The sequence below is a fragment of the Polypterus senegalus genome, chromosome 17, assembly GCF_016835505.1.
Source record: "Polypterus senegalus isolate Bchr_013 chromosome 17, ASM1683550v1, whole genome shotgun sequence".
Lineage (NCBI taxonomy): Eukaryota > Metazoa > Chordata > Cladistia > Polypteriformes > Polypteridae > Polypterus > Polypterus senegalus.
The window spans coordinates 100,263,444-100,282,978 of NC_053170.1; the positions used below are offsets into that span (position 1 = coordinate 100,263,444).

Genomic DNA, 19,535 nt, shown 5'->3' on the forward strand with positions numbered 1-19,535 from the left:
TTGATCGGTAAGGCAGCGTTAATAGCTAATGTGCCACTCTGCCCAGACAGTGACCAGATGTGAGCCTAAAGTCCTAACCCAATATGCCACTCTGCATAGCAAGTTACCAGATGGAAATCTGAACTCAGTTTACCAGATGCCAACTGTGCCAATCTGCCCAGACAATGACCAAGCTATATTCTGCACCCAGTGTACTGGATCTGTAAGGCAGCAGTGATCACTGATCTCTTTGGACAGTAACCGGCCTGGAATCCTAACCCAGTTTAGTGGATACCAACTCTGCCAATCTGCACAAGCAATTACCACGCAGGTATCTAAATCCAGGTTACTTGATCTGTAAGGCAGCATTAATAGTTAATGTGCCACTCTACCCAGACAGTGACTGTGCTGGAATCTGAACCCAGTTGGAGCTGTGAGGCTAAGTCCTAACCCAATGTGCCACTCTGCATAGCAATGTCCCAGCTGGGAATCTGAACCCAGTTTACCAGATGCCAACTGTGCCAGTCTGCCCAGACAATGACCAAGGTGGAATCTGCACCCAGTTTACTGGCTCTGTAAGGCAGCAGTGATTGCTGATCTCTTTGGACAAACCTAACCCAGTAAAGTGGTGGTACTAACCACTGTGCCACCACCCTCCTACCCCAATCAAACAAGTGGTTTAAATTAAGAACATTTTGAATATTATAGGCACTATTTTAGGTGAAGTCTGCTTGCTGATTTCAGACCTCATTCCAGCTTCTCATTGCTCAGCATGACCCACCTTTGCCAAAGATGTCTGCCACTCCTACAGCGCTGCCCACATGTGCACCCCTTTGATTGACGAATGCTCTTCTCTCTGCTAATATTCCCCTGTGAATATCTGAGGGTGTGACGACACGTATCTAATTATAGTTTGTATTTTAGTTGGATTACACGCCTTGAACATGTCAAATAAAAGCAGGCCTGCAGCGGAGGCGCATCTGGGCTTGTCCAGCACCACGGCAGGTCTGGTGGGCTGGCTGACGCGCTCTGAAATGGGATTTTCATTAACTGCGCCGATTAGTTTTTAGTTCTGTTAACCTTTAGAGCGTGCCATCGGGTGACTGGTCATAAGAAAACAGACACCTTCGTGGGTTAATGATGAACTTCTTAAGATTCTGAAGACCACTTCCTCAAGCCTGTTAGCGTTGGCAAGTGCAGCCTCTTAATTGAATCTTGGGGAACGCAGAGAGAGCTAAAAGGGCAAAGGATGTAGAAGTGGATTTGGTGCGCCTCAGTGAGCTCTGTTTACTTTGAGAGGGCGTGCGTCACGTCTGTGGCATTTCTATATTACTACTGGCAACAAGAGTGGTGTGAGGCCACGTGTGTGTAGCCTGGTACCGGGGGTATGTATGCCAGTTGTGCCTGTTGGTGAACGCTCTTCGAAAGGCTGATTCGAGTTTTAAAATCCATTGCTTTTGTCTGAATGTGGACGATCAGCTTTTTACGCAGCTAATTCCTCCGATCTCGTACCTAAACGAGGTCTTTTATTGTTTCATAAAATTAAAAAAAAACAACGTCTTGTAATTCCTTTATGCTTATTTTTTCAGGTGGCAGTTTTCTTATACTGACTTGTTAATGTGAGTATATGCCATACATGCATTCCCAAACCTGCTTAATCCAAATTCAGAGCTTTGGGTGGGGGGCACCGCAGTGCCTTCACTTAATTCACATTTTGTTGTGTTGCAACCATCCATCCATCCATCCATTAATTATCCAACCCACTATATCCTAACTACAGGGTCAAGGGGGTCTGCTGGAGCCAATCCCAGCCAACACAGGGCGCAAGGCAGGAAACAAACCCTGGGCAGGGCGCCAGCTCACCGCAGGGCACACACACCCACACACTACGGACAATTTAAAATCGTCAATGCACCTCACCTGCATGTCTCTGGACTGTGCGAGGAAACCCACGCAGACACGGGGAGGACATGCAAACTCTAACAGGGAGGACCCGGGAAGCGAACCCGAGTCACAAAACTGCAAGGCAGCAGGGCTACCACTGTGCCACCGTGCCACCCCTGTGTTGCAACTTTCTGTCAAAATCAGTTTAATTTGTTTATTCCCCGCATGAAGCAACGCTCAATGCCTAGGAAAGTCAAAGCATAAACAGGATTTTAGTGAATGTTTGCAAATTTATTAAAAATAAAATATCCCATTGACACAAGTATTCAGACCCTTTTGCTATGACACCTGAAATTTGGCTGTGGTGCACCGCATTGATCTTCACCGAGATGTTTCCTCACCTTGTTAAGAGCCCACCTGTGGTCCATTCAGTTGATTGGCACACACCTGTCCATAGAAAGTCCCACGGGTGAGCAGAAAACAAGCCGTGAGGTCAAACGAATGACCTGCAGAGCTTACAGACAGGTGTAGAAGACAAAGAGAAAGGTTTGGGGGGTCCACCCTGGATATCATCACATGGCAGCAAAAGATTAGAAGCGAGTAGTCAGAACAGTGACAGAGTGGAGAGTGCGGGGCTCGGATCGTATAGAGGCTAGGCAGGAAGAGGCGGGTCCTAGGTGGAAGTGATGTCTGCAGGAGGGCGTGGCCTGGAGAAGGGGAAGTGGGCAGAGCTCTAGTTGGGCTTCTCTTCTGGAGATCTGCGGATAAAAGAGAAAGGGCACTAAGTGCAGTTCATCAACCTCTGACTCTGCTTCTTATCCTCCGTTAAGACTGCGTCCCTTGGGCACATGTGGTGAAGGAGTTGAAGAGCAGATATGTAATTGCCATAGCAAAAGCTATTCTAACGGGAAACTGCAAATGTTTTAATACGAATGGCATATCAAGATCTCCGTTGGTGTCTAATGTTTCCCCTGAAGATGGACTACATTACCTTTCTTGTCGCCTGTTCATATTTTACATGTCAGAATTGTTCAACCAATTTTGAATTCTGTACAATTAATCTTGTCCAATTATATAGCCCATCACTCAGACATAAATTACGCAATAACATTACGATACATGCATGTGAATTTCCCCTTGGGATTAATAAAGTATCTACTGTATCTATCTATCTATAATACTCTTTGTGATTGTGATGTTTTCATCTTCCTCATCCTCAACACCAAAATGTTTCAGCAGAGTCTATTGATACGCATTTAACCAATATGCCGTATAACCGATCGACAATTTTCACATTCATTTGTTTGACTTCATCGTTTCTCAGTGCTAGGATTGCCCGTGTACTCAGCTCTTCTGTTGATAACCCTTTGTGATGAAATTCTTGAATAAGATTTGGACATAATACGTCTTCTTTTATTGGGAACTTAAAGTGAGGAAAACGTTAACATTTAAAAGAGCTGAGAGCGCTGCAACTGTGTCTGACAAAAGCATTCACACCAATGACAGGTGAGAGGACGGCGGGCTTGTATCTTATATATAAACGTCTACGCGTTGAAGTGTGTGTGTGTGTGTGTGTGTGTGTGTCTGTCTGCCCGGCCCAAACGTGCCAGGCTACAGCATGAAGCTCAAAGACAGCGACTCTGTCGCCAAAGTAAGAGCCACCAAGAAAACAGAAACTCACTTAGCCGCTGATAGACAACGGAGGTGAGCACATCGGCAAAACGGAACCACTGAGGAAAGAGACCCTCGCTTTGCCACTAATGCACAACCGATGTGATTGATTGATTGATTGAAGTGCCAGAATCCATGGTTTCTAGGAGCCCGGGCTATTTACAGTATGGCCTTACACAGCTAGTATATATATATTGTGAAAGATGGCCCGGACACAGACAGACGGACAGACATCTTTACTTCACCCAACACACTCATTTATTTACAATATATTATGTACAAATACTTTACGTGCACCCCCAGTGCCTCCAGCACCGATCCCCCAAAGTCCAAGCCTCACAGTCCAACTGCCTTTCTCCTGGCCGCCTCCAGTCCTCTCTCCAGCTCCGTCCTTCTTCCACCGGACTTCCGCTACTGAATGAAGGGAGGCGGCCCTTATATAGGAACCGGATGGGCTCCAGCTGCTTCCGGCATTCCACGCAGAACCGCCCCAGTGTGGCGGAAGAGCCGGCTGCGCCCGGAAGCTCTCCGGGTGTCCCCTGTCTTCTTCCCCCCAGCACTTCCTGGTGTGGCGGAAGTGCTGGGCTCCAGGTTTCTTCAGGCACTGGGGCGCCACCTGGTGGTGGCCATGGGCCCCTACAGGGTTGGGCTTCCAAGCCCTCTACCCGTGGCCCCCAACACAACCAGGGCAGTCGCCCCCTCGCGGTCTGGAGGAGGTACAAGCCCTCCTCTGGTCCTCCTGGGCGTCCCGGCTGGGCTCCACCCCCAGGTGGATGCCACAATAAATATATATATATTGTCAGGGATGCCAGGGGCCATGACCCGGCTGGGATGCCATGAGGGACCGGATGTGGGTCTGTGCTCACCCTGGATCATGTGGGGGTCGCCTTCCTGGTTGCTTTGGGGGCCACGGGTACAGGGCATGGAAGCTACACCCTGTAGGGCCCCGTGGTCACCGCCAGGAGGCGCCCCAATGCCTAGGGGACCTGTTACCCCAGCACTTCCACCACACCAGGAAGTGCTGGGGGGAAGAATTAGGATGGCGCCCGGAGAGCTGCCGGGAGGACAGCCGGCACTTCCGCCATGCTGGGGCGTGGAGAGAAGAGGAATGCCAGGAACACCTGGGGCTCATCCGGGGACTGTTTAAAAGGGGCCGTCTCCCTTCATTCGAGGCTGGAGTCGGGAGGAGAAAGGACGAAGCTCAGGAGAGCTGTGGAGGCGGCCCAAAGAAAGGTATTGTGGCCAGGACTGTGATTGGGGTATTTGTGCACGTGACTGGGGTCTGAGTGACCAATGAACTGGGGTCTTTGTGACCATATCATTTGTAAATATTGTAGAATAAACGTGTGGTGGTGTTTTAATAACATGTCCGCCTGTCTGTGTCCGGGCCGGGTTCACAATATATATATATATATAAATGTATATACATATATATATTGTGGCGGATGGTCAGGGCTCATGCCCGGCCGGGACGCCCCTTCAACACTGGGTCCTGGGGAGCAGCCATGGGATGCACGCTATGTCCCCCGGAACACTTGGTGGCAGCCCTCCTGGGTTGCGTCGGGGTCACTTTCACAGAACATCAGAGCTCATCTTGGTTGGGCTGCCAGGGGGTCTAACGAGCCCGTCTGGGCGGGAGCGCAGCCAGAAGTAGGTCAACGAGCACCTGCAGCACTTCTGGGTGGGCTATAAGAGGACCCTGCAGCCACTACTCAGGGTGGAGGAGAAGAGTGTGGTGACTTGAGTGCTGTATTTGTGTTGTGCCTGTGGAGTTCACAGGGAAGACGTACCCCACAGGTGAAGAATATACAAGTTTTTTGTTTGTTTTATACAGGTGCCAGTCATAAAATTAGAATATCATGACATATAAAGTTGATTTATTTCAGTAATTCCATTCAAAAAGTGAAACTTGTATATTAGATTCATTCATTACACACAGACTGATGGATTTCAAATGTTTATTTCTTTTAATTTTGATGATTAGAACTGACAACTAATGAAAGACCCAAATTCAGGATCTCGGAAAATTAGAATATCAATTAAGACCAATGCAAAAAAAGGATTTTTAGAAATGTTGGCCAACTGAAAGGTATGAACATGAAAAGTATGAGCAGGTACAGCACTCAATATTTAGTTGGCCTGGATTACTGCAGCAATGTGGCGTGGCATGGAGTCGATCAGTCTGTGGCACTGCTCAGGTGTTATGAGAGCCCATGTTGCTCTGATAGTGGCCTTCAGCTCTTCTGAATTGTTGGCTCTGGCGTATCGCATCTTCCTCTTCACAATACCTCATAGATTTTCTATGGGGTTAAGGTCAGGCAAGTTTGCTGGCCAATCAAGAACAGGGATACCATGGTCCTTAAACCAGGTACTGGTAGTTTTGGCACTGTGTGCAGGTGCCAGGTCCTGTTGGAAAATGAAATCTGCATCTCCATAAAGTTCGTCAGCAGCAGGAAGCATGAAGTGCTCTAAAACTTCCTGGTAGACGGCTGCATTGACCTTGGACCTCAGAAAACACAATGGACCAACACCAGCAGATGACATGGCACCCCAAACCATCACTGACTGTGGAAACTTTACACTGGACCTCAAGCAACGTGGATTCTGTGCCTCTCCTCTCTTCCTCCAGACTCTGGGACCTTGATTTCCAAAGGAAATGCAAAATTTACTTTCATCAGAGAACATAACTTTGGACCACACAGCAGCAGTCCAGTCGAGACGCTTCTGACGCTGTCTGTTGTTCAAGAGTGGCTTGACACAAGGAATGTGACAGCTGAAACCCATGTCTTGCATACGTCTGTGCTGTGTGGTTCTTGAAGCACTGACTCCAGCTGCAGTCCACTCTTTGTGAATCTCCCTCACAGTTTTGTTTCACAATCCTCTCCAGGGTGCGGTTATCCCTATTGCTTGTACACTTTTTTCTACCACATCTTGTCCTTCCCTTAGCCTCTCTATGAATGTGCTTGGACACAGAGCTCTGTGAACAGCCAACCTCTTTAGCAATGACCTTTGTGTCTTGCCCTCCTTGTGCAAGGTGTCAATGGTCGTCTTTTGGACAACTGTCAAGTCAGCAGTCTTCCCCATGATTGTGTAGCCTACAGAACTCGACTGAGAGACCATTTAAAGGCTTTGGAGTTAATTAGCTGATTAGAGTGTGGCACCAGGGGTCTTCAATATTGAACCTTTTCACAATATTCGAATTTTCCGAGATACTGAATTTGGGACTTTTCATTAGTTGTCAGTTATAATCATCAAAATTAAAAGAAATAAACATTTGAAATACATCAGTCTGTGTGTAATGAATGAATCTAATATACAAGTTTCACTTTTTGAATGGAATTACTGAAATAAATCAACTTTATACGTCATGATATTCTCATTTTATGACCGGCACTTGTATGTGTTTCTGGTGTCAGTCTGTGTCGGGTCGGCGCCAATAAAGCGCTAATACCACAATATATATATATATATATATATTTTTTTACCAGTTTCCAAGTACACCGGGTGGAAGCCCTGAATCTTTATCCTGATTTTTTGCTTATTTTCAAGTTTGCACACATTTCTATAATCCTGTTTTCACCTTGTCCTTCTGTGTATTGAGTGTTACTTGATGAAGGAGAAAATGAATTGAAATTATTTTAGTCTGAGGGAGCCACATAACAAAATGTGAAAAAAGTGAAAGGTCTGAAGACTTTCTGTACATCCTGTTTCATTACGTGGAAAACAAGCCCATGGCAGGGCGGACACCCACACGGGGCTCAATTCACAATTTGTGGGAACAGAACAGCTGGAAGAAAAGCACACATTGACTTGGGGAGGACAAGTAAATTCCAAGTGGACAAGGGCCGGAGAGGGGCTTTGAACTGAACACACAGCATCTTTGAAACCTAGTTGGACCCCGTGCACCATCACATATCCCCTGCAGATTTCTGTGCAATGCCATATTCAGTCAAATGTCATTCCTGGGTTAGGAGGCGGGCAATACTGTGGTACGGCACCAGCTGCTAGCTCTGCCACCCTTAGCTCGTCAGATCTGCTAGCCACTGATGGTGTGGAGTTTCATGTTCTTCCTGTGTTTTTCCAGACAATCACATTTTCTCCCACAACCCAAAAATACTGGGTAGGAATGGTGAACTGGTCTTTTATTTGTCTCTTAGGGTCACAAATAACATCATAACAACATTCTGAGACCAGTTTAATCCAGTTCAGAGCTGCAGGGAGTGGGAGCGAGTTCTAGCAGCATGAGGTGCAAGGCAGAAAGCAGCCCTGGAAAGTGTGCTAGTCCATCACAGGACATCTGTCACTGAGATGTGGGGCAAAAGCTGGGGAACCCCAAAAAAAGCCTCACTTAGCCACGCGGAGAAGGTGGAAACACATTTGTATCAACGGGGCACGGGGTCAGACCCTAGACAACAGCCACCATGCCTCCATTATTTAAACTGGGTGCAGAATTAGTGTATGCCATTCTTGTAGCCCATACCTGGAGGCAGCACAAGCAGGCGCCAGTTTTCATTTTTTCTTGGCGTGTCGTGGTACAGCACCTGAGTGAAACAGAAACAGAAGGAGAATTTCTGAGTTAGTAAGCTCTTGGACAAGGAAACAGCCAAAGTCAAAGGAGGATTAACTTAAAATTAGTCACAGCGCTTCTGCCACTGCATTTTTAACAAAATGCAAATGCCGTTCCAGACTGGCAAGCTTGACTGAATGAAAGACGACTCCAAATAATGAGGGGCATTATGTGGCCTACTGCTGGTTTGACATTGTGTATAACAAAAAAAACCAAGAGTGAATGCAAATAAAGAAGGGCAGGGCAGGCATCAAGGACAGACACTCGTGTAGCACTGCCACTTATCTCGCTAGGGGGCATTCCCTACAAGCAGATATTGTTGCTTTGAAGTTTTATCTTTTGATATCAACACTTCAATTATGAACTTGCAGGCACATTGAGATAATGACATTTAAACTGGTCAGTTATGTCAAGTCATATGAACACGTACACTCACTAAAGGAGTAAATCCTTCGGACCACTATGCTAAGACTGGTTGGGCCCTCCTTTTACTCTCAAAACAGCCTCAGTTTTCTGTGGCGTGAGTTCCACAAGATGTTAAGGACGTTCCTTTGAGGTTCTGGTCCACGTTGACTTGACATAAATTCTGCAGATTTGCCAGCTGCACACGAATACTGCGAATCTCCACCTTCTGCTGGGTAATCAGGTCTGGAGAGCACTAAACTCACTGTCAGGTTCGTGAAACCAGTTGGGGACGACTTTTTGCTTTGTGTCATGCTGCATTATCATACTGGACGTAGTCATTAGAAGATGGTCAAATTGTGGCCATGAAGGGATGCTCAAGGTCTACAAGAACACTCAGTTGGCATTTTAGCAATGATTGACTGGTACTAACAGGTCCTAAAGTGGGCAAAGCATTCCCCCGTCATTACATCAACATCAGCAGCCTGGACTGTTAACACAAGGCATGATGGGTGCTGTTGGCGCCAAATTGTGACCCTACCATCTACACTGAGCAGAAATCAACAGACCTGGCTACACTTTTCTAGTCTTCAGCTGTCCAGTTTTGGTGAGCCTGTGCCCATTGCGGCCTCATCTTCACCTTTTTGGCTGACAGAAGTGGAACTCAAAGTGGTCTTCTGCTGTTGTAGCCCATCGACCTCAAGGATACCGTCATGTGCGTTCTGAGATGCTTTTCTGCTCCTCACAGTTGTACACAATCTGAATTACTGTCACCTCAAACCAGTGTGGCTGTTCACCTCTGACCTCTCTCATCAACTGCACCATCGATCCATAGAACCGCCGCTCACGGGATGTTTCCTGCATCATTTTCAGTGAACTCTAGAGACGGGTATGCGAGAAACTCCCAGGAGATCAAACCAGCCCTTCATGCCATAGTCGAAACCACTTAACTCATGTTTTTTTTCCCCATTCTGGTTTTTGATGTGCACATGAACTGAAGCTCCTGACCTGCCTCAGCAGGATTTTATGCATTGCGCTGCTACCACATGATTGGCTGTTTAGATAATTGCATGGATAACTGGGTGTGACTGGGTGGAAACATGCTGTGAAGTGCCAACTCGGCAACACCATTTAGTCAGGAACAAAGAATAACAAAAAATAAAGGAGATATTAACCTGAGCACTCAAGACTACAGTGGCATCAATCAGCCCATGGGTATGGCATTTCAGCGTTGAGTTCCAGGTCCAAAATAAAAGGCTCCATCTGGGGATTGCCCGCTTTTGTGGTGTCCTGGATGGAAGGGGCGGTGCCTTCTCCTGGCATTGTGGGTGGGGCTAGACAATGTCCTGGGAGTTCTTCTCAGAACTGCGACAGAGAGAGAAAAGAAACGGTTAGTGCCAGTGCCCCCTTCTCATCCCAAATTGGCATCACTTACCTACTTGGAACCCAAAAGGTGACCCCCAGGTGCACATGTGTGACAGCAGGTGTCCTGTCCCTAATAATTTGCTCACTGAATGTACATCTTAACTGCTTACTTTCAGACACACTCAGATATGCCATTCAAATGTCATATGAAGACATCAATGCAACAAATGGGCTGCATATCAACAATATTGGACCCTTACTAGCTAACAGAGTCAGTTGGAACATAATAAAAACCTTTGGCATGATATGAAAACACGCGATATCCTTTGACTGCATTGGTCATCATTGTGCCATTCACTTCTGCCCGTTAGGCTTTGCTTAATGAATCTGAGCTAATGATTACGTTCTACCATGTGAAACCGTGGCCAGCGTACACGTCATGTGGCACCGCTGGCTTCTATTGGGCTCATAAGAAATCCTTTTGAACGCTTGGAAATCACATCAGCGAGAAAACCACCACATGCGATATTCCATTCACCTAAACTTGACGTCTTGTTATGTAAGACGTTGAGATTTCTGGCCCTCTAGTCCCCAAAACCCCTCAGGTCATTGTTTTGGACCATATTCCATGCAGGAAATTACACTCATGATAAAGAGTAGTCCAGTGAGTGTCTTCAACAAAAATGACATTTAGAGAGCGATTTTCAAGACACCCAAAGAACTTTACATGAGGGCAGGGAGGTGGGCTTCAACCACCACCAATGGCAGCCATTTTGTGCCAGTGCACTCACCACACCACACGTTGACAAGCTGTGACCTCTAATCATCCTTTGTTCCTTACTGGCCAGCCACCTGTCTGTCTCATCCCTTCACCAGTTGAAATTCTGGCCCAGTCACCGTTTCTGTGGTATTTCCACATTAACCCTTTAGTTTTCCCCAAGATGGGTGTCTGCGTGATGGCGTCACTTGATGGTCTCGCATCTTCTTTGGGATTGTTTCCTGCTTTGTGTCCAGTGCTGCTGTAACAGGCTCCACTTCTGAGCCCTTAAGAGAATAAGGTAGGTCAGAAAATGGAGAGATGAATGCAGCAGCTGTGCCGCGCTCATGCGTCTCATAGTGCATGTCAACTTTAACTCCTCCTAAGGCATTCATTAGCCAATGAAGCTTTACTTGAAATAGCCGTTATAGACAGTAGGTCTCTCAGCCAGGGGTGTCGATCCGGCTTTTCAAGGTAGGCCTTGAGGGTGTCTTTGAGCTGCTTTAGCTCGGCTGGAAACGGAGGACTTATTGAAGAACAGAGCAGCTGGACATTTTGATACAAGGACCTGTCCAGTGGAGTTGGTACTGCTGGGTCATGGCTTTCTTGCTGGCCAGCTTTATCTCTGTAAGGGCAATGGAACCGATTCAGTGATGCTCTAAGTGGACTCACGCTTGGGTAGCAGGAGCGTCCGCTGCAGCATGCGTCGCCTCACGTGAAGTATAAACCCGGCCTTACAGATGTCGTGATCTTTTTTGAGGTATTTATATTATTATTTTTGTTACGTGCCTGTTGCATTTGCCCATTGCTGTCAAGTGTTTTCATTTTCATTGGGACCCAACATGGGTGACATCTTCAAATGCAGCTAACAGAACAGCAGAAGGACCACAAAAAGACGATACAAAAAGCACATGGTCAGACCCAAGAAACTAAACGAACTTTTTAGTCAAACCAAAGTGGGGAACCATACATGCTGTCAGAAACAAAGCAAAGTTAAAAGGTAGATAATAACAAACACACCAAAAATCTTTGGACAGCGAGATACTCTGACGATATCACAATGATGACATGAATGAGTGCAACTCCCGGGGAAGGACTGAAGTCAGGTCCTGCTCTACTTACATTTTCGAGCAAAATAAAAAATCCTACTGACTACGCCAATGTGGAAAAAAATAGGTAGCAGACAGAAAAAAAGTTTGGGGATGGCCACCCGTATACTGAAAAACCAGAAATGAAAGAAAATACGTCTTTACAAGGTGGAGTCCAAAACCAAACTAACTAACAGGATGGGGGGAACTGCATGTAGCCACCGAGACACAAAATGGCGGCACCAATTCACAAAACAAATTGTTGCTGCAGTAGAATAAAAATAAAACTGCAAATAATTAGAACTTTATGAAAGAGGCTTTCTATAGTGGTTTTTATTATAACTCAAGAATTATGAAAATAAAAAATTCGGACATGAGCGTCAGTGGGCTTTGCACCCTAGGAACCAAGTTATCCAAAGTATTCTCTAACATTTCAGTACTAATTTGCTGCTCTGTTGGTGATCTTTCTGATCATAAAACAGGTCATTATAATAGCAACTGACGAGAAGAGTTCATAATTAATTGCAGAATAAAGGCATTTTAGGGTTTGGCTCAAAAACTAATCGGCACATCGTCATTTCATAACAGGCTGAAGTTTCAAGTTTGCCATTTTTCCGTCTGGCTGTTTTAGCTGTAGACCGTCCTTAAGAAACTGTGACACACACTCATCATTGAGATATCGATGTTTTCGGTATCAGGGGGCCTTAAAATCCACTGAGATCCGTCGAAAAACCAGAGATTGAAATTTTTGACGAATGTAAAGCACTGACGACAGCTTATGGTGGGGGAGGACGCAACGCAAAAACTGAGAAGGTCATACTGTAGCGAAAAAATATGGCTGTCACAAAAAAAAAAAAGAAAAGAAATTGTACACAAACCTTGACAGAACCGCAGTCTCCTGAGGGACAGAACAGGACGTCCTGTGGCTTCTGCTCTTTGCTGTTGCATCGCGTTTGGCCACTCGGCGTGCAGGTGTTTTATCTCGACTCGGCTCATGACGATTTCTTAGTCTTGACTTTTGTCTGGTTTAATATGTATTGTTACTGTAAGAGCCAATCTTAAACATTGTGTTTAAAAGGGGGAGACAGCATGATGGCCGAGGTCTCCAGGACTCTGAATAAATCCAAACCGTCTCATGTAATAATACCTGCTTTTGAATTCTGCCCCATACTTTTAATATTCCTATTGTATCGAGGATTACTTGAGCTCTGTTCTGTGTATTTTATTGTATTGACCCCCTTTTTTGACACCCACTGCATATCCAACCTACTTGGAAAGGGGTCTCTCTTTGGATGGATGGATTAAAAGGAAGAAGTCTACGTGACCATCATCATCATCAAGCCCTTCCGTGAGAATCCTAAATCCAAAGAGGACTGTTTCATTGATGTTAGGTAGAATGCCAAGAGGGGACTGGTCAGGCGGTCTCATGGTCTGGAATCCCTACAGATTTTATTTTTTCTCCAGGCGTCTGGAGTTTTTTTTTGTTTTTTCTGTCCCCCCTGGCCATTGAACCTTACTCTTATTCGATGTTAATGTTGATTTATTTTGTTTTATAATTGTGTCTTTCATTTTTCTATTCTTTAATATGTAAAGCACTTTGAGCTACTGTTTGTATGAAAATGTGCTATAGAAATAAATGTTGTCTTTGAACTGCCTTTCCCAAGGTTTTTTCAATTTTTTCCCTACAAGAGTTTTTTTTTTTGGGGGAGTTTTCCTGGTCTTCATAGAGCGCCAAGGCTGGGGGGCTGTCAAAAGGCAGGGCCTGTTAAAGCCCCATTGCAGCACTCCTTGTGTTTGCTTGGTTTGAATAAAACTGACATATCTGGGAAGTTTTTAAGCTTTTCCAGTGCCAGCAAGATTTTTCTTTTTAACTTTTGAACGCTATTTTCCGTGGCAAATGAATATTTAACATGTTTGTGAAGAAATAACTTTGACTTGAAAAATACCAAACTTAAAGGATAAGGCAGGGGTGTAAAACTCCAATCTTAGAAGGCCGTACTAACTCCAGACTTAAATTCCAGCTACTTAATAATAACCGATTACTGTTGCTAACAGAATATACTTCACTTGTCTTCATTTTGATTTAACTTTCTTTTCTTTTTAAGATCTTGATCGCTTCATTGTTTCATTTTCCCCAAAGCAGATGTGAAATGAGATGACAGGTCCTCATATCTTAGAAAGGAAGTCAAATACAATGAAGGCAAAACTGTCATCCTTTGCAGAAGTACCTATTTAATCATTAAGAAAATGTCAGAAATGAAACCTGCAGCCACTACAACTATGTTGGATTGGAGACTGAAGCCAGAAAATAAAGAGTTCTATACACTAAAAAGGGTGGGTTGGCACGCTGCCTGGGCTTTGTTTCCTACCTTGTGCCCTGTGTTGGCTGGGATTGGCTCCAGCAGACACCATAACCCTGTAATTGGGATACAGCGGGTTGGATAATGGATAGATGGATACATTAAAAAGGACACCCATTCAAATAAAGACAAAAGTATGTAATTTAGCGGCAGTACCCAGTTACTCGATAAGGAAACGGTGCCAGTCAAACCTAACTCTACCCCTAATTCCCTCTCCCGGATTTGAGACCAGCACACTTGAATTACAGGTTGTGAACGTTTAAAAGGAATTTGATTAAAATTAAGGCAAAAGAGTGCATGGTTATTACCAAGACAATCGGCTAACTAAAACAGAAGGGCAGTGCCAGGATTTGCCACCCGTATTCACACACTCGCCTTCAGTCTAACGGAGGCCACCGCGAGCGTCTGTCCTGCCGTGTCGTGTGGGGAGGTCTGGTGGTGGTGGTCGGTACAAGTCGAATGTTTAAGTTTCCAGCGCAGAATTTCATAAACACGCTGTAGAAAGACAAAAAAACGAGAGAAAAACTTCCCGTTTCTTCCCTCTTCACGTTTCTTTTTTCTGTTTTCTCCTTGCGTGCTGCTCGCCTGGCTTAACCTCGGGCGTGCGGAGGAGGAGGCAGCAAAACGCGCGGTTTTTTTTTTTTGCGAGTCGAAAGAAAGTTGATCCAACTGACGTTAAAACTACTTTTTATTGATTTAGTTCATTTTAATAACTTATCGGGCTACTTGTGAGGACAGAAACGAAATCGAAAAGCTAAACTCGCTGACACATCCGGAGTGCCCGGCTCGCTCCTCGCAGTCTAACATATGGGCGGGGGCGCGCAGAAAGGGGGCGGAGCGTCTGTTGTCAATAATTAGCCAGGAGGCGCAGCTCTAGCGTCGCTTGTCAACTAAGCTGCCCACCCATCGGTCAGCCCGCCCGCTCGCTCGCCTGCCTGTCTGCTAGCTAGCTGGCTCGCTCTCCTGGCATTGCCTGTACCCGCTTCGTGAAACGGTGAGACGGCGCGAGGCGAGGAGTTGGGAGCAGCAGCAAGAGCAGCCGCAGCCGCCGCCGAGATCCAGAGGGCCTGTCGGGATTTGTTTATGAAACTCACGCTAAAAGGAGGCGATGGAGTCCTTGTGTGGAGCAGATTCTCCCTTCTGGGTAAGAACACTTTACTCGTTTCTGTGGGTTGGCTGGAGTTCTTGGAGAACCACGGAAGAAAGTGGTCATTTTTTTGGATGAACACCTGTTGGACAGAAGTTGGGTGCCTTTGACTTTCACATGTCACTTGTCCCGCGTCGATTTCCCGAGGTAGAAGGGGCGAGTCGCCCACCTCCTCCCGCCTACCTGAAGCGGAACTTCCAAGCGGCGAGAGAGACTTGGCAGGCTGCGTCCGGAGCGTCTGGCATCTCGAATGCCCTCCCGACGGCCTCTCCGTTGCCTGCGAAACTTCTACAGGGGACGGTAGGATAGCTGACCTATCAGGCGGAGTGCGCGGCATTAAAGTCGCCTTTAAAAGTGTGAGCCGGCGGGCTGTAGCTTAACTACCTACCGTAGTACGAGACGAACTGCTCTAGCACTTCCAGACACGCTGGGCTCAAAGACGTTTATAGCCTGCGATGAAAAGGTCCGAAGCTGGATACTCCGCGGTCGGAGCCACGGTACATTTTACTTGGCGCTTGCGGTAAACGGTGCCTTTCTGGCATGGAATGCCGTCTGCATGTGCAGGTTTTTCCTGTCCCACAGCGTCCCCGGGTATCCCTTCCTGGGCAGGTTCTCTTCCAAGCGTCAGTCGGCCTCACCACAGCCGAGCGCCACTTAAAGCAGCGGCAGACCCTTCTAGTCTCCTGCGTGGAACTCTTTGTAACGAGTGACGTGACGAAGTGCATAAAAAGGCAAATAAAGAAGCGAGCCGAGTGCCGCAGATGATCGAGTTGCAAGGAAGTTGAGGAATAAGAACTTGTCCACATCAAAATGAAATTAACCACACTTTAATGAAATGCTGCGAAACTAAAACCTAACACTCGGCAAGTACATAAAAAGTGACCTTTCAGGCATTCCTTAGTAAGCATCATGAAAGAGAAGTAAAAACAACCACGGAGTTGAACATTTATTGTCATCTGTCCAGTAAACAGTCGTACCATTTAATCAGTATCTTGTGCTGCATGCTCATCCGGCCATCAAACTACACACATTAAACAATAGGCGAGAAAAACACATTTCTACAATAAATACAGTAGTGCAGTGTAAGCACTTATCGTGCAAATACTGTGTGTATGACGTAGCCACATAAATCAAATTGTGACAATGAAACATAATCAAAAACATACATGTAATGCGGATATCATATTTAATATAGCACATTTCCACACAAAGAGTTTAACTCAAAATGCTTTACAGGATGTCAAAGAAAAAGTTGCAAGAAGAGCAAAACAAGTTAGAAACTGACGATCAGAGATAAGAATTAATTGATACGCATGTGCCACTCATCTTCAAATCCATCTTTCCTGGCGAGGGTCTTGGTGGCAGCAGCCCAGACGTCCCCGTCCCTAAGCCACAGATTCCAGCTGTACCTGGCATTTCCCCTTGGGATTAATAAAGTATCCTATCTATCTATCTATCTATCTATCTATCTATCTATCTATCTATCAACCAAGAGATACAATCCCTCCAGCATGTCCTAGGTCTGTCGCAGGGGCTCCACCCAGGTGGGATGCAGCTCTAGGGGAAGCCGCCCTGAGGGGGGGCATTCTTATGTCATGCCCGGTCCACCTCAAGCTGGCACTTCTCAACTCTGAGGCTCTCCAAAATACACAAGTAATAGAAAGAGTAGGGTCCTTTTATACAGATTCGTGTTCAAGTCTTTTAAGACTTGCTAAGGTCAGATGGCTCGGGGGAGAGAAATAATAAAAGTGAAATTCTTGAAGGGCAAGAAAAATAAAAACAACAAAATCTGCCGGACCCACTGGGCATTCTGTGTAACATAAATGAGTTTAATTATTTTGTTATTGTTTAAGCTTCATCCAAGAAGTTTTGATGCAGTGGGTCTCGTCGACGGCTGGAGTATCCGCTTTCACTCCAACATCACAGGACTCTGACGAGGTGGTGGTGGCTCAAAACGCCACCACGGAAAGACCAGAAAAGAAAGCAGAGAAGAGTAGAGATTAATTATGATTGCAAATCCTGGAAGTATATGATATTTGTACTCCTAATCAAATCTTTTAGAAGTAGCACTAAACACAGCCGTGAAATCGCAACTCTTATCTTTGTTCATGCATTAAGTTTAATTGTAAATTTGAGCCTTATCTCAATGTGCAGTACAGCACAGTTCGGTCATTTCCCGCTCTAGTCTCGTGCAGCTCCTCATTCATCGAGGCCTTGCTGCCTGTTCTACCTTTTTTATTTTTTAGCTAATTTGGTTACCTTACTGAGTGTACCTGTGCCTGAGCACATACTGAATGAAGACTGTGTAAAGTGTTGCCTGTCATGGCAGACGGTGATGTAGTGGTCCGTTCACTGGACTTTGAACCACAAGTTCAGATTCCACTTCTGACTGGTTGAGTGACCCTGACCTGCTTGTGTTCCAGTGGTAGAAAATGTGCTGCGTTTAAAACATTGTATTGTAAAGCCACTTTGGATAATGGCACCTGTAAAAGATACGCTAATAATTGTTGCTAATTAAAGGAATAAATGGTGTGCAGCAAACTCTCGATTTTATATTCAAAATATGAAAGAAAAATCCTACTTACCGGTAACTACAAGATTTTTAGAGATGCAAGATTTACATGTATTAATAATTTTTCATACCGATCAGCTATTTCTAAGTATAGTTTTTTAAAATCTAAATTTTGATACACCAGCTATTTTTAGCTGTATGAATAGTAACAAAGAGCTTTATTACATCGTGCAGGGATTCAAGGATTTGCACAGTGAGTGTCTAAAGGCCTTGACATCATAAAAGCACCTGAAATTCAAAAATGTTACAAGTCAACATAAAATTGCATGCTGGGACCACATGGCGGTTCTCCTTGTCAGCTCCCGTGTGAAGGTGTGTCTGATATGAATTTCATCATCCATCCTGGTGCGTGTTGACTCGCGCTGGCGCCAGTGCGCGTGTGCTGACTGCAGGAACAGTTGTGTGAAGCGTCGCTACCTGCACCTTCGCAATCCAGCATTAAAAATTCACAAAGTCGATGGCCAGATATCCACAGATTCATGTGAAGAAATTGCCCACACTATGGACAAAGATGGACATTGGTGCAGGTAGAAGTGGAATCATCTGTGAGACTGATATGTAAAGGGGGGGGGAGTTTGTGAAGCTGGTTTTGGGTCGGGGGGGTCCTGCTGCTGTGCAGTGTCGCCCACTGAACGCTTGAACTATCACCGGACTTGCATGCGTATCCTGTGTGCTGTTAACAGGCATTGAGGTGCTCACTGTGAAATTCACTACATGATCCTGTTACCATCTCGGTACGTAACAAGTGAGTGGCATTTCTTCTGGGTGCCCAGCTCCATGCTTTGGCGGAAAGACACAAAAACAAATCTTCCAATTACGGTTTCCAAAACTTATCTAAATCCGACTGATTCTCCCCAGGAGAGCAAGCCTTACCCGAGCATGCTATCAAAGTTAATTCACTTGGATTTTAGTTTTGCCGCCACAGTCTGCTTCCTGGCCTGGGTGGCATCAGTGTGGCGATCGCACGTTTCCTTTGGGGTTTAAAATGGATTGGATTTGCTTTGGGACGCCTCCACTTCTTTCTTGTGGTACAGCGACATGCTATCAAGTTGAGAGGTAACCCAAAATTGACCCGGTGTGGGGATGAGCGCACCCTGTGAGGAGCCGGGATCTTGCCAGAGGTTCGGTGGTTTGCTGTGCTTTCATTTTCCTGGATGAGACTTTGGCTCCCTTTTAATCCTCCTTTAAGGTAAAGCACCTTTTTTAACTCCTGCAGTGCCCCTTCTTGGCACACAAACACCATAAAGTGCATTAACAGCAACTGCATTTCATCACGGCCGTGAATAGTCACAGGAGTATTTAGTTGCTTGTATCACACGTTAGGAAGCGTATGAATTGTGTCTTTCAATCAGGGCAGACTGGATCTCCTTCTTGACACATCGGTACAAATTTCACAATAGAAATTGAGAAAAGCCAAACAAAATGACCCCTTTTATTGGCTAACTAAAAAGATTACAACATGCAAGCTTTCGAGGCAACTCAGGATTACATCTCACCTGAAGAAGGGGCCTGAGTTGCCTCGAAAGCTTGCATGTTGTAATCTTTTTAGTTAGCCAATAAAAGGGGTCATTTTGTTTGGCTTTTCTCTACATTCGTAATGGCTAACACGGTACAACACCCTAGTACTACAATAGAAATATAATTTTAAAGATGTAAATTGTGTCCATGTCACATGAATTACTTAGAATGTGTTCTCCTTCCTCTACGTGTCCGCTCGCTCTTGTATTTGTGTATTGCTTTCTG

General features: G+C 45.5%; 1 protein-coding gene and 1 long non-coding RNA gene across 4 annotated transcripts in view; one reads left to right on the top strand and one right to left on the bottom strand.

Annotated features, from left to right (window-relative positions):
• Positions 1-2,186: 2,186 nt before the first annotated feature.
• On the bottom strand, positions 2,187-12,977 carry LOC120517305. The gene is made up of 4 exons (XR_005631018.1): positions 12,592-12,977; positions 9,679-9,868; positions 8,015-8,075; positions 2,187-2,621 (listed from the first exon to the last, which is right to left on the bottom strand). It is a non-coding gene; the product is annotated as an uncharacterized LOC120517305 (long non-coding RNA).
• A 1,948-nt stretch (positions 12,978-14,925) lies between these two features.
• abcc3 (ATP-binding cassette, sub-family C (CFTR/MRP), member 3) overlaps positions 14,926-19,535 on the top strand; it is a 151,380-nt gene continuing 146,770 nt past the window's right edge. For 2 of the 3 annotated variants that reach the window (XM_039739514.1, XM_039739513.1), the window contains exon 1: positions 14,945-15,217. In XM_039739514.1, the coding sequence (XP_039595448.1) occupies positions 15,182-15,217 (36 nt within the window). In that variant the 5' untranslated portion in view covers positions 14,945-15,181. Of the gene's footprint in view, positions 15,218-19,535 lie in introns of all 3 variants that reach the window. The other variant, XM_039739515.1, reaches the window with a different exon arrangement.